Source organism: Mytilus californianus, unplaced genomic scaffold (genome assembly GCF_021869535.1).
Source record: "Mytilus californianus isolate M0D057914Y unplaced genomic scaffold, xbMytCali1.0.p SCAF_5, whole genome shotgun sequence".
In the NCBI taxonomy this organism is placed as follows: Eukaryota; Metazoa; Mollusca; class Bivalvia; order Mytilida; family Mytilidae; genus Mytilus; species Mytilus californianus.
In genome coordinates this window covers 19629938-19646208 of record NW_026262701.1, presented here as the reverse complement: position 1 = coordinate 19646208, position 16271 = coordinate 19629938, and the positions used below count along the sequence as shown (strand labels likewise).

At 32.3% G+C, this 16271-nt stretch overlaps 1 protein-coding gene across 1 annotated transcript; it reads left to right on the top strand.

Annotated features, from left to right (window-relative positions):
• On the top strand, positions 1 to 15314 carry LOC127702098 (vacuolar protein sorting-associated protein 4B-like). The gene is made up of 10 exons (XM_052206114.1): positions 1 to 182; positions 4587 to 4715; positions 5873 to 5992; positions 6703 to 6740; positions 8008 to 8123; positions 9425 to 9646; positions 11453 to 11584; positions 12163 to 12250; positions 14417 to 14557; positions 15025 to 15314. Exons 2-10 carry the CDS (start codon positions 4610 to 4612, stop codon positions 15124 to 15126), a joined length of 1065 nt encoding a protein of 354 aa, XP_052062074.1. The 5' UTR covers positions 1 to 182; positions 4587 to 4609; the 3' UTR covers positions 15127 to 15314.
• The last annotated feature ends 957 nt before the right edge of the window (positions 15315 to 16271 follow it).

Below are 16271 nucleotides of genomic sequence, written 5' to 3'. Positions count from 1 at the left end.
GTGACTCGAAACAAAATTGTATCGATTGATCAAGGATCCAATATAGATTTACAACATCAGTTTTACCGAATAAGTTGGAGGTGTTTGCTTAAATACACGGCGATAGTGTAGTAGGTTTTCAGAGTGAAAACAATGTTTCTCTTGAAAAGAATGGGTTCAAATTATTTTTTTCGAAATTAAAGGTATGTTCTAAGTATAGATTTTTTATATATCACCTGCCCAATAGTCAGCACGATATGGTCATAATTATAAATCAACTGTTTACAAACATTTGAATTTTTCGAAATACTATTTTTAGTACTAAGGAATTTCTACCTAAGGAATACATTATCTTATAGCTGTGTTTGACAAAATCTTTCGGAATTTTGGTCCTCAAAGCTTTTGCAACTTTGTACTATATTTAGCTTCTTTAATTTATTTCATTCGAGAGTCACTGATGAGTCTTTTGTAGACGAAAACCGCGTCGGGCGTACACAATTTCAATTCTGGTATGTATAATGAGTTTATACTAAGAATGCATAATGTACAAAAACTGTTACCATTCCTAATTTATTTGTTAAAATATTTATGGTATCATTAATTGATTTTACATATCGGTTTATGTCCACGTTAATTTTATTGCTTGTTTTTGGTAATTTTCCTCAAGTTGTTGATATAAATTTTGTGTAATACTATTCTATTAAGTAGATCAGGCCTATATAGTCATATTAATGGAATTAGTGTCTATTTGTACAGTTATAATATTACATGTATCAGTTTGTAACTTTATGTGAAAATGATGTAAATTAATATCAAAAATAGAAATAAAGTGGATATAGTTATCAAGAAAAGATGGCTTTCATGCCATCGTATGACCTATACTGACGGTCCAAGTATCAAAGGAGTAGGTTCAGTAAAACCCCTTTTTGGCCCCAAAATATAGCAGTTTTACAAAATTGTTAAAATGTAAACTTTTATATATTTATTGGAAAGTAGAATACTTCTGCTACATAAATATGGGCTGTATTTGACAATACAATGCACATATATGGGGTACTAGCAGCGTTAAGTGATGCTAAATTACTGAAATCTTCACAATTTTAGCATTTGAGTTAAATTTTAGACGGTTTTCGTCTTAAATGGAAGTGGCCGCATTTGTGTTCATTCTTAATATTTAAATGTAAGTTGTATTTGATGATAATACACAACATATATAAAGGTTGAGGATGAACACGGATGCGGCCACTTTCATTTTTGACAAAAACCATGTGAAAAGTGACATATTATGGCATATTTGATAGCTTTTTCATGTTAAAGCTTGAATTTGAGCGTCTTTAATGACTAAATCAGTTAAAATCTTTCACATAAACGAATTGAATTGACTGAAGTAGACACTTAAGTGTTTAAAAAGTGTCCAAAATCTGTCATCAGATGAATTTGAAATTTGAGGCCAAAATCGGCCCTTACCGGACCTACTCCTTTGTCACAGCACGGCAACTGGTTTGTGTTTTATATTATTGCAAATGATTTTAATTACTAAAACATTCCTATTTATCACCAAACCCTTGGCCCCTACGATAATGACTTAATCAAAAATCACTTCATATGTTAGTGAAAGAACATAGTCCCAATGTTAGTTAGTTATCAAAGGTACCAGGATTAGTTACTTAGCTTTCGTAGCTGATTTATACTTTTTCAGACTGTGTTTCATTGATGCTTGGTTTAAGTTCTTTATGGGTAAAAAACTAATTTAAACACCCAGATTTCTTGCTTTCTTTTGATTTCACTATTATTACGGCACGTAGAATGGGCGAAAAAGCGATCTTAATCATTGCATATATGTTGAAAAAGACAGAAAAGTTGCTTTCATGTAGTCTAAAAATTATCAATACAGAATTAAATTCCAAACAATATGGACGAAAATGTTTGTTTGTATACAGTACTATGACATATATCTATATCAAACGTTTAAATACTAGTTACAAAATCAAGCAAATTATTAAACGAACTGAGAAGTAAATACACGTATGTATTCTATTCTAAATAAAAATATCATTACAAAATAAATCAAGGCATTGAATGAACTGAGAAATAAACAAAAGTATGTGTTTTCAAAATAAAAAAGAGTTTATGTTTCATTTACGAAAACACATTCGTGTCAAATATCGTTTCTATAACAAACACAACAGCAGTTTCACTTAAAAAATAAATGTGAAAGGTAGCCTTTGAATATTACTTCTTTGGTATACATATGTTCCTGTTATTACAAAGCAATTCACAATTAGTTATAGAAATACCAACAGTTTGTATGAAGGGTGTGTTCCCATTTCGCCTTAACTGTGAATTCCAGGTAAAAAAGGTAAAACAAATACTAAGGCGATATGGGAATTGAACTAAGGCGAAATGTGAATTTAGATAAAAAATTTAAATAAACAAATTGAACCTCTGTGTTTTTATAACAATTTAAACAACATGTAATTAAGAAAGTGTTTCTCTTGAATTATTATTTTTATATTCATTTATTAAAAGTGACAATTTTTATGATTTCAAAAGTTGTGAAATCAGAAAAAATCTTCAATAAAAACATTAGTCAGTACGAAAGCTGCTTCTCTTGTGTTTAATTTAATAAAAGTTGCAATTTTATGAATTTTATGCAATTAGAAAACTTTACATTATGCAACACGAAAAGTTAAAAAGAACAACAAAAATAAACTGTTTTCCCACAGACTTGTTAGCATATATATTAAAAAAAACTTTAATAAAAAAATAAAATAATAAAAGAATCTTTAAAATTGTGTTAATGTGCATCCAGAAATGCAGTTGCTCATGTCTTTCCAAACGCAGAACTCAAAGGTTTTTTGTTGCACTACGCAAAAGCCATATGGAAAAAGAAACAAGAATATGGGCTTCAAACTCAATACAAAGATGTCCAGGATGTCAACAAACTCGTCCGTCGTGCAGCAGCCTTACCATTACTGCCCTTAGATCGTTTGGTTACACGCCTTGGAAAACGTACCACAGACAGATGCTTGCACCAAATTAACCGACTATGTAATTCTGACATGGATAGAGGGCAGATACCCACAACCAACCTGGAACCACCACCAAACAGAAGGACCCAGGATAAATAATCATTTAGAGGGCTGGCATAACAAGCTGAAAAAGAGGGTCAAAACAGCACTTACAAACATATTTGAATTTATCAATGTGTTCAAGAAAGAGCAAGCAGCTAACGAGGTAAAGAAAGTACAGTATGCAGCAGGTGGCAAGATGAGGGGAAAAGCTAAAAGGTATAGAGAAGTAGAAGAAAGATTCACCACTTTGAAGGAAAATCTACATAATGGTACAACTGACTATATTCAGTATGGTGATGCAGCATCCTACATCCTTAAACTTGGAAACTAAATAAATTTTGAACATTCAAATGTGTACATCAGTGCCTTGTTTTTCACAATATGAACTATCATATATAGTATTATTTATTTATGTTTATGGAAATAATTCTTATGTTTTATGTATCAGTGCTTTTTCTCATGCTATTATTTATTACATGTACATTTTCTCTATTAGTATGCTAATCTGAAATTGAGTGTGCTTGTAATTCAGTGCTGATTCAGAAATAAAATATTTGTTATGATTGTGTGATATTTGTCTTTATTTATTCATTAAAATATGAAATATTCCGTATCCTATTTGTCATCTCTAATAAGACTTTATTTACAAAATATATCGCATAAGTAAAAAAATACTTATTCAGAAAAAGAAGTGCAACTATAAAAAGAATTATTTAAAAAGTGGGACAATCGGGTGGACACAAAAAAATTTAAAAAAAAACATCTTCTTTTAAAAAGTATTTCATGGCAGAATTTGGCATCAAAATAACAAATATCAACTAATTGCAATACAAACAAAAAATAACTTAATTACATTGTTTACACAAGCTCCCATTTCGCCTTAGTTAATTCTTGTGTACCTGAAAATTTGTACTAAGGCGAACTGGGATTAATTTTATATAATGATTTTGACAGCTAAGGCGAAATGAGAATAAGCCGTATGAAGGCACATTCCTGATGAAAGGTAATGAAGGGAAACATATAGACTTTATTTGAAATGCAATTCAATGAAATGATGAACCACAAACAGCGATACAGGTCTTGACATGATATACTACGAAATATTTTTTTTAACACAGCTTCTACGTTGCAATTTTATAAAGTGCATGAAATATTAGAATACAATGCACTTATCCATTATTGTTAACACTAACATGACTAACGTTTAACAGTATTAACATCTTTGCTCTAATCATCTACTTTGAATAAACTATCTCAGAAAAATATCTATTATAAATAATTTATATGAAATAAAATTGAGAATGGAAACGGGGAATGCGTCAAAGAGAAACTAACCCGACCAAAGAGCAGAAACAGCCTAAAGCCACCAATGGGTTTTCAACTCAACGAGAAAATCCCGCAGTCGGAGTCGGTTGTTAGTGCATGCTTCTTCCTTGATTTACAAATACCCCTCCATTTTACCAACAAACTGCTGTTGCATATACCTAATATATTATTGTAGATATGCTATAGGTTAATCATACTTTTTTGCAGTTACATACCTATTTGCATGGTTTATGCTTCCTACATGCAGACTCGCCATGACAGAGGAAAAAATGGAGATAAGAGATTCCAATTCAACAGAGCCCACAGGGGCAAACATGTTCAACGATCAAATGTCAGGTGAGTGGTGCTCTGCATAAGTAAAAAAAATATTGGTCATACTTAAGTCATTTATAACTGTTGGAGCATTAACGCCTCTTCTTTTTTAAGACCTTCCCGATTTTATTTTACAAAAATTAAATCGGATATCTAAATAGAAGTGAAATAGAGGGAGGATATATATATACCAAGAGGGCATATGCATCATAAATGAGCAACTCGAACCCTTCCAAAAATAAATCGAATGATGTTATAGTCGATGGAAAAGAAGACGAGCTTGTGGTATTTTTTATGTTTAGTTCAATGTAATTGATTCAATCAACACAGCTGCAAACCTTTCATTTATGACAGCTTCTTTCCATTTTCAATGAGAATGTCCATAAGTTGAAACATGTTACAGGAGGAATAAGAAATCGAGACCCAGATGACAGTCAGAGGTTATGCAAATCAAAAGAAAAAAAACTGGTGTACGGGCCAACAAGAACATATTTTTAAGAATAGCAAATGAATGAATGAAACTAATGCTTCGCGCCAATCAAAATGTGATCAAACTAATTTAAGGTGCACCGGATTGACAAACGATAATCTTCTTCGCATGCGACACTTTTTATATGTTTAGCTCAATTTCATTTTATTACATACATGCTTCTGAACCATCCTGCATTTAGAATTCTCATGACAAAAAAAGAAGGGAACCAAAATATAAACTGTTTGAGACCAAACACCGCTGAGCCTAAAAAGACCATCTATAATTGTCTAATAACTTCGTGTTCAAAGGAATTAGTTCGTCAAAATGCAATAATGATTTTAGAAATTGAGATTCAGCGCTGAATACATTATATGGGCACTTATTTCTTTTTGGGACCGTTTATGTTTTTCTCTGTATATCATTGTAGGGATTATGTCGTCGAGTTTATATCTCATTGAAGCTTATATCATGTTTCCCTTTATTTATATTTCAATATAAGAACACTTTTAAAAAAAATTCCAGCATATGAGTTTAATATTGTTTAACAAATTACTTTAATATATAAAAAATATGTAGCTTGTATCATGATAGTAATCTGAATGATATTCTAAAAAAAGCAGGAAACAAAATTGATGCGTTGATGAACTTCGAGCTATTCATTCAAAAAATAAAAGATATGGCCTTTCGGACGTGATTATTCTATTTACAGGTGCTATTTTAATGGAAAGACCCAATGTGTCCTGGGATAATGTTGTTGGATTGGATTCAGCCAAAAAGACATTGATAGAAGGTGTTGTTTTGCCTCTCAAATATCCAGATTTGTTTTCCGGTATGTATTTACTAGTATTCATAGTGGGAAAATGAGAGGAGTCTACACGTTTAAAATCCCATACAAAAGTATAACGTCAAACTGGTTAGTATGGATTTTTTCCCAACATACTTAATCATTCGAAGGCGTTTTGGGCGTGACCCCCTTTTCCTGTTTCTATTTGTTTCTCCAAGTTTTAGCGTGTAAAAGAGTGATAACAATAACTCCTTTTAAAGTGTTTGTGTGTGATCTTTTGCAAGGAAATTACTTGCCAAATGAAAAATATAAGAATAGAGATTTGCATGCATAAGCTGCTGCTATAATGAGATTGTATGTGTAAGAACCATTTAAATAAGAAAATAAATAGTTGAAAAACTAATGAATATCTACTAAAAAATCCCCATCTAAAAAAGGAGTGAGTGCGAGCCTCAAGCTCCTGTAATATCGTCCAGCTATCGATGCCCTATCGTCTATTTGTATGAATAATAAGGACAACAACGACAGAAACATGTCAGGCTACATATATAAACTGATGCAAACTCAACTGAGTTTTGAATAATGTAATGAATAAGTTTATGTTACGCACAATAAATAAAAACCTGTAGGTACACGAGAATTAAAAATCAGCAAACCACATTTGTAAAGCAGCAATAATGAAGATTGAAACATACAGATTAAGATTATATGTGAAGTTACAAAAACAGTTGTTTTTAAAATTGTTTTATTTTTAGGAAAACGACATCCTTGGAAAGGAATTCTGCTGTATGGTGTATGTATTCCTAAAAACCAAAAATAATTATGTTAAACAACTATGTTTTGCAAACACAGGTCTTTTATACATAATAACAATTTTGTTTTATAGAAATGTAAATATCGGAAATAGATTTTATTTATTTGTGAATGGAGATGCAACAACCAAATATCGTGATAAGAAACCCTAAACACATATTTATATGCAAGTTAGGGGAGATATGTTTTCTTTTGCAAAAGTCACCTGCAAACCTTTTGAAAGAGTTTTTGAAACTGATATTTGAAACTCCGAGAATGTAGAATTGGTGCATATATGGCAATACACTCATAGATACCAGTCTTACAATTTTGCACACCAGACTCGCGTTTCGTATGCAAATTCATTAGTGACGCCCGAATAGAAAAGTTAAAAAGGCAAAATAAAGTGAAGAGCATTGAGGACACAAAATTCCAAAAGATTTGCAAACTGCAGCTAAGATCAGCTAAGGTTATCTATTCCTTGGGTAGAAATCCTAAGTATTTTTAAATAGTACCATTTTGTTAAAAGTTAATTTACAATTGAGATTATATCGATGAAAATTCAGGTCAACACAGGAGTGCTGACTAAAATGAAGAAATATTTGAATTGTTAAAGTGAATGACACACCAACTTAACAACAATTAAAGGCGTACCAAAATACACAGGAATTCTTCTTTAATCCTGATAAACAGATCGACTCTCTTTTTCATTTCGAATTGCAAACAATCTGAATTTCACATTTAAAAAAAATCCAGTACTCCCTTGAATGGTGTTTTACATATTCATTTCTATTACCATTTAAAAAAACCTCTTTTTTAAATTAATTATCATTGTTTTGTATGGTATTTACATCAAGCGGTACTAATTTTACTGCAACAGATGCGCCTTGACAACACATCTCCTTAGTGGTACCCAAGGCAAAAATATTTAAAATTTTGGCATGCTAGTACAACAAAATGGAACAAATGTGTAGCCATTCTTAAATATGAAATTTGAAATTCATGTGAATAAGCTTCACGTAAAATTTACGTAAAATTAATCTTAATATATTAAAAAAAATTTAAATTAATTTCAAGTTAACTTTACTTGGTTGTTGAGATAACTGTATTCAAGAGAACAATCTGATTAAAACGGTTACATTTGTGGACATGATAAATTAAAAATAACCCACAACTTCCTTCCGTTGATACTAATATTTCCCCTATTTTTTCCTGTCCTTTAAGATAAACATTTAAACATTTTTAAACATTAACTCTTTCAATTTTAGCCACCAGGTACTGGAAAGTCCGATCTCATCAAAGCAGCAGCCACTGAGGCTGCTAATACATCATTCTTTTATGTGTCGTCACGCAAGATATCATCTAAATGGTCAGACGGTGAAAAGTAAGTGCAGAAGCGGATATTTTTTCAAATAAACTTCTTTTATATAAATATATAATTAAGCTATAATGCTTGAGCAAAATTGTGTTTTAACAAATAATGACCTGTAAGGGAAACTATGTTATCTTATGAAAACAAACATTGGCCAGTATTCAAATGAAACTCACGAAGGGATTTTTTATATAGTAGGAGATACAAAGGAGAAAATCAAAATCATAAACCGAAAAGGGATGTATAAACCATGACCAAAACAATAAAGGCAACAGTAATATACCGCTGTTCGAAACTCATAGATCGATAGAGATAAAAACAAATCCGGGTAACAAACTAAAACTGAGGGAAACGAACGCATCAAATTTAAGAGGAGAACAACGACACAACAAAAACACAACATTAAAATGTAACACACACAGAAACGAACTATAATATAACAATGGCCATTTTCCTGACTTGGTACAGGACATTTTAAGAAAAAAAATGGTGGGTTGAACCTGGTTTTGTGGTATGTCAAACCTTCCGCTTTTATGGCAACGTCAAACACAACACCAAAACGACAACATCACATGACAGGACCACAATACAAATAAATGGGAGAACATATAGGACAAAGAAACACACTAATAATAGCTAACAAAAGGTACTAGGCTTAAAATTCAAAACGCCAAACGTGCGTCTCGTCCACACAAGACCAACCAGTGACGCTCAGATGAAAAAAGTTTCAAAGCCAAAACAAGTACAAAGCTGAAGAGCACCGAGGACCAAAACTTCCAAAAAGTTGCGCCCAACACGGCCAGGGTTTTCTGCCTGGGACAAGAACATCCTTATCATTAGAATAATTTATAATTTTGCAAACATTAAATATATAAAATGACTATATAATAGATATACATGATAAAACCGAAGTGGGGACTAACTACAGAATAAAAACGGATACACAGCATAGATAAAACAGAACAAAGAAAAACCCACAAAACACTAACCCCGTAAAAGCATGGTGAATACAGGTGCCCTGGAAAATGAACACTTACTCTAACACCAATGCTGACACATTAATTTTTGGTGTTTAATGACATTCGAAGATGGGAATTAAAAGTTGTGATTATATTCATTTTTTTTCTCTCTTGAAGTTATTCAATATTCAATTCTAATATAAGAAATATTGGAATATACATTGGTTTTTGAAATATTAGTACACAAGGTCAACGATTTGACTGGTGAATTACAATTGCACTGCCGATAACTGTACCAATTTATGATTTGCTTGGGTAAATGTTACGCGTTTTTATGAATTTTATGAATTTCAGATTACTTCAAACATTATTTTCTACAGCAAGAGAACACAAACATAGTATTATCTTTTTTGATGAAGTAGATGCTTTATGTGGAAGTTGTAGTGATAGTGAGTTTGAATCATCAAGGAGAATAAAAACGGAATTCCTAATCCAGATGGGTGGTGATAATAGAAACGTGCTGGTAGTAGGAGCTACAAATACACCCTGGATGTTAGACCCGTCTACTCGCAAAAGGTATTTCAAAGCCATTTGTTTAGAGCATGTCAAAGATTTGTATTTCTATTATACTTTTCCGAAAAGAAAAAAATACCCATCCTATTATCTAGTCGTTCGACATTTGGCATGTTCTTGAATTGCGGTAGGCTAGTGCTGTATGGTATTATAAGTTTTATTACCTCAACACCAGTTGAATTACGCTGCTATATATCCCTCCCATGTTTATTTCCGAAGCCTAACAATTTACGTTGTCTTTAGCTGAAGGTATCATCAAAAATTCCCACAAGAAAATTCATACAATGTACTAGTAAATCTTCCGAGACGAAAAGAATTTTTCGAGTATGGCAGTTAAGGTTAAGGCACAATATGGAATTATTATGATTAAAATATGACAAGCAGAGAATGTTAAAATGAAGAAAATTTATACACAAAAACATAAAATGAGATGAACGTTTCCTTCCAGTCAGAGAACTACTAAAGAATGTACATTCTTGCATATTCTGTACTCGATTTTGGAAAGTTGAGATGCATATCTCACGCTAAGTTATTATTGATAGGAAAAAGGAAAGAGATTTTCCAAGTAAAATTTAAAAATGGTAATTACGGTTTAACTTTCTGAGCCTGACAATATTTTAATGTCAGTTATTAAACGTTTTAATATTCTCACATGAAATATACTTATCGCATACAGAATGTCCTTGTAGAAATTCTAAGGGGCTTCAAATTCTTGAATAAGGCTATACTTAATCATAGTAATTTCCTATGTAGGAAGTAGGAAGAGTACAAGATGGAAAACAAAATTAGACAAAATATGTAATTTTACTACAACTTACACTCATGCGATTCTTGTTGTTGTTTTACTTTCACGATCTTCATTATACAAGAGCATATGTTTCAATGAAAATGGATACTGTAATCGTGTATCCTCATATCTAAACAGTCAAGGTCGGCAAACACCCATGTTATGGAGTTGCCTGACAGTTATAGCTACAGTGACATATATAGGAGCACTTTAAGACCCGTTGTGCTTTCAATGTCGTGTCACACTTTGTTAATCCGGAACTTTTTGAAAGCTCCAGAAAGTTTGACCTAACATGCATAGATTCTTCTAGAAGAGAGGCGAACGATACCGAAGGGACATTCAAACTCTGAAGTCTAAAATAAACTGACAACGCCATGGCAAAAAACAAAGAAAAAGACAAACAGACAAACAACAGTACATAAAACACAACATAAAAAACCAAAGACCGAGCAACCCGAACCCCACCAAAAACTGGGGGTGATCTCAGGTGCTTCTGCTTCTACCTGCTATATTTGATTAGCATGGAAGTGTAGAGGCACATTTTCGAATGGTGCCCTTCAGCCAAAAACTATCGGTAGAATAACAACAGGAGATGCTTATGGTGATCTCGAAAGGTAGACATGAATATTTTTTGGTAAGATACTAGGATGATCAAACCGTGGCGGGGTATGTCCACGGGAGACCCCTTTACAATCAACCGGATTAAAAAACAACCAAACGACATCTAGAATTCGACATACAGTCTTCGGCACTAGACAGCTGTTCGTATTTATACCTTAAATGAAAATACGATGCTTTTCACTAAGGTATTTCAATTTTTTTTTTAAACTTTGATAGTAACATACAACCACAACAGCAATATATTCAAGGAATAACAGTACTGTAGTTGAAGAGTTGCCGTCGTCAATTGGCAATTTGATGGTCACAAATGCAGTTTTGCCGGCGACGCGGATTTGATGGTAAATTTTAGCCAATGAAAACAAAATGTTACATAAAAATTGCATTAGAATAATGATTTTTAGATTCGAGAAAAGAATATGTATCCCGTTACCAGAAGCCTCGGACAGATCTGAAATATTTAAAACACAATTAGGCATTGCTGTTCACTCTCTAACAGATGAAGACTTCATAGAATTAGGAAAAAGAACGAATGGGTAGGTTTAAATTGAAACCGTGAATCCAAGGCATTAATTTTTATAAATAGATAATTTTTGGGTTGAGTGTATATTCCTTTTAATGCATGTAGTATACAAAACGAAATGTTAAAAAGATCAATCCTCTCATAGTGAGAAGTGTTACAGCGCGGTTTTCCGTGCAAAGAGTACAAGAGCCACGAAGGACACATGAAATCAAGACTAGAAATAAATCAAAAGTGTTGAATTATACCAACAAAATCGCAAATTGTGTTGCTGATTCTAGGAATCATGATTTGAATAAAAATTTATATGTTGTCCATTTTTTCTTATTAGCACAAAATGGACTGCTGATAATTGTATTTTTGTTCAGACTAGAGACGTAAAGCCCTTGAATAGGTTTATTTATGAATTGGAAGATCATACATGTGTACTACAGATAGTATTACTGTTTAAGAAACCCCAAAAATCCTAAATGATATAATATCACTTAATGGCAGTTGTTGCTGAACGTTTCAGAATGGTTGGTGAGTAATGAATAATAAAATGTAATAACTTATCGATTCCTTATCTAAAAGTTATTTTTTCATAATGTGCAGATTTTCTGGATATGACATATCAGTTGTTGTGAAAGAGGCTTTGCTGAAACCTGTTAAAAATGTACAGACTGCAACACATTTCAGAAAGGTAAATATATAGTTAAAGAAAGGTCAGCGCAATATGTCGGTTCCTGGTGTAAAACAACTCTTTTGTTGAGATAATTAAATCAGAAAGAATTGCATCGCATGTGTACATCCAGAAGGTATCACCAGCACAGAAGTCCAGATTTTCCTAACATGATTTCATTGATTCGGTAATTTTCTGCAAATGGATGTTAAAACAATTCTTTCTACATCAAGTAACAGATAGACTCCGCAGGATTTGACACAATTTTCGATCTATTGGTTTTCAATTTTTCTCAATTTCGTCGTTGATTTTATCGTTCAAATATTTTGTTTGAGGTCTACTGATGAGTTTTATGCAGACGAAAAACGCCAATATATTGTACTAAATTGTAAGACGTGTTATCTTTGGTGAGTTTTTACAACCACTGGTTCGACTTGATTTGGTCATGTTATGTAAAATTGTTCGGACAATGTTTAAATCATTCGAAACCCTTCAGAATTTCCTACTCCCATACATAGATTGACTAGCAAGATTTGGCACAACTTTCTACATCGTTAGTGTTCATTTCTCTTCAGTGTTGTTGTGGGTACGGTCATCTGTTTCAGTCTTGTAAACGGAACGGGCGTTTGGCATACTTAATTATAGCCATGTATGTTTTAGTTTTGAGTTTTCACACTAATGGGTAACACCAATATTTCAATAAATTGACACTGTGGTGCTGACATGAATTATCAATGGTACCGTCATTTGCTGTAATTTTACTGCTCATAACATGTTTTCATAATTTTTAATTAATATATCAATTGTAAAAGAGAGGCGAAAGATACCAAAGGGACATTCAAACTCATAATTCGAAAATAATGGCTAAAAAAGAAAAAGACAAACAGACAAACAATAGTACATAAAACACAACATAGAAAAATAAAACTGTAGTATTCAAGTTTTGCCTTTGTATTGTATTGTATTTTTAAAAAAGACATATTTTTTGTATGTAAAGTAACTTTCAATTTCAAAACTTATAGGATATCCATATTTCAGTCAGTACTTGCAGTACTAGTGAAAATAGTTGTATAAAGTTCGAGATTGCATGTTCGTTACGTAAGTGCGTCACTGTTTGTGATGTCCTGTGGTGTCTGTCGTTGATGGAAGATGTTCGTTGTTGTTCTGCGGTTTGCATGTTGTGTCGACTATTATATTATTTGTTTGTGCGTTTCTCTGTGATGAGTGTTCTTGCGTGTGTTTGTGCTGTATTTCTGTCACGTAGTGTTGTCATTTTTGCGATGTATTTTAACACTGACATATAAGCTGGAGGTTTGGCTAGCCATAAAACCAGGTTCAACCCACCATTTTTTCTTAAAATGTCCTGTACCAAGTCAGGAATATGGCAGTTGTTATCAAATAGTTCGTTTCTATGTATGTTGGCGTTTGTTTTTGTTGTACTTCAGTGTTCCTGTTGTTCCTTTGTTTTCCTCTTATAGTTGATGTGTTTCCCTCGGTTTTAGTTTGTAACCCGGATTTGTTTTCTCATAATCGATTTATGACTTTGAACACCGGTACACTACTGTTGCCTTTATTTATGAGAATATCAATTTTGATATGCATGCTTTGCTGATGTATACATTTTTTTTTAAAAGAAGACATACTTTTGGAGATTTCTTATTAATAAGTTAATGTGTATGTTTCTACATTTCTTTCCATTAGAAATTAAAACACTGAAAAATCTGCATTAAGCCTGGCAAAATAGCAAAACTCTTTAAATCGCTAAAGAGGCTATTTTGCCGGAGCCGGTAAAATAGGCCCTAGGGGGCTGTTCTGCCGAAACCGGTAAAATAGCCCTTAATAGGCTGTTCTGCCGGAGCAGACGAAATAGTCACTGCCCTAAATAAAACAAGTCTCCTGTTTGCACCAATGATAGCCAGAGCACCTGATATAACCCCGATTTTTGGAGGGGTTCGTGTTGCCCAGTCTTTTCCATGTTGTTGTTTGTATACTCTTGTTTGTCTTTTGGTCCTTTTCTTTTTTTATCATAGCGTTGTCAGTTTATTTTCGATTTATATGAGTTTGAATGTCCCCCTTGGTATCTTTTGCCTCTCTTTAAGAAAGAATTATCACCCAGATTATAGTCAATTTGTTTGAACTACTTACAATTAAATGAAGATAAATAAACTGTTTATTATACATTTATAGGTTCAAGGGGCGTGTAATAAGGACCCAAGCCTTACAGTGAATGACCTTTTGACCCCATGTTCTTCGGAAGCGCAAGGAGCTATTGAGATGTGCTGGGCAGATGTGTCTAAAGACAAGTTGTTTGAAACCAAAGTATCCATGGTGAGTTATTTTAAGGGCGCTATATCAACAAGTCATCTTGCTGAACATATTTTTATAAATAAACTTGTCCAATTTCATTGTATGTGTTTTAAAATGTATTAATAAAATAATTTTTACAAAGTGAATAATCTGGTCTTAGTATTACGAATGCAATACAGCAATTTTCCAATTATCTCAATAATTAATTTTGTCTGCAGTTTCCAGTTGTGCAGAATTGTCATGAAAATGTGAACGCATACACACATTGTCTTTGTTCTAGCCTATGTCTACTGAAAAATTGCAATAAAGATTAAATCATTGTGTGAAATGTTGATGGTCTTGCAGTCACAAATTAGTTTTTAAACAGTTGGCATTGGTTTTAATAAAAATGTTAACAAAACCTGTGCATCACAAGACGATCTGATTATCTGCAGTTATCAATTGCCTTTTTTTTTCAAATTCTGACATATATGATGATTTGGTTTCAGGGTGATATGCTTGAATCTCTAGTCAACTGTAAACCGACAGTAGCTGAATGTGATCTGAGGAAACTGGAAGAATTCACAAGAGACTTTGTCGCCCATATATGAATAGCATACATATGACATTGTTTTGTTTAATCAGTTTTAACATCTTCATTTGGCTGAAATGACATGATTGCAACTCTATCAAACAGTAAATCTACACTATTCGAAGATGGCTTGAAGAATACAGAACAATTTAAGAGTTTGCTTTAATTTTAGTTATGTTTTTATTTATAATATATATTTGTTGTTTTGCCGATCTTGATGTATTGATCATGGCTATGGTATCATCTTATTTTTTCCCACACTGTTGTGATTAAAGGCAACATTTTACTTCTTGAAACATTATATGAAACAAAATTAAATGTTATAATTGACAAAGAAGCATTTCACTGTTTGATATATAATTTATTACATAAATGTTATCAAAGCTATATAAATGTAAGGTTTATAAATTACAATATAATAGACCAGTAAATAAAATGGTAGACTGACAAACATACCATACATGCTTCATAGAGAAAAGGCAATACATTGATTTGATTAAAACCGCATCAGTTTATAACTAAATAATATAAATTACAGTGTTCTAGGTAGCCCAAATAGAGTGGTGCAACTTCTCTCTGTTCCCTTTGGAACTATTGGAAAAACCTCTTTTCAACACTATAAATTCAGCAACAACACATTATTTTATTCAATCAATCATTTTTCTATATCTATAAACATAATAAAGTTGTCCCTTTTCAGTCAAGATACAGCACTAAAGTGTCTGTCATAAAAATACTGTGCCCCTCTGCCCTGAAATCCTAGCTAGAAAACTGTAATATCTAAAGGCAAAATCAAGATGTATACATAAAAAGATTCATCACAGTGTCAAAATCACATACAAATGGTTTAGTACATTTTGTACTTTTATATTCTTGAACCTATATATAACCTCTAACAAATAAACAGAAATTAAATGTAAATGAGTAGTAATGCTCATTAACGTCTATGCAAGAACTTCTTGAATGTATTAGTGGGGGAATTTGAATAAAGTAGTCCATTTAGGAATCAAGATTGTAATTGTATATTAATTATGTTTTGGTATTTAATAATTTACATTTACTAACAAGATAATGTGTTATTTGACACAGCTATAAATGCAGATTTGAAAGATAAAGGCACCCAGTAATGTCAAATCAAGACTTATTTTCCACCCTTGTCAAAAT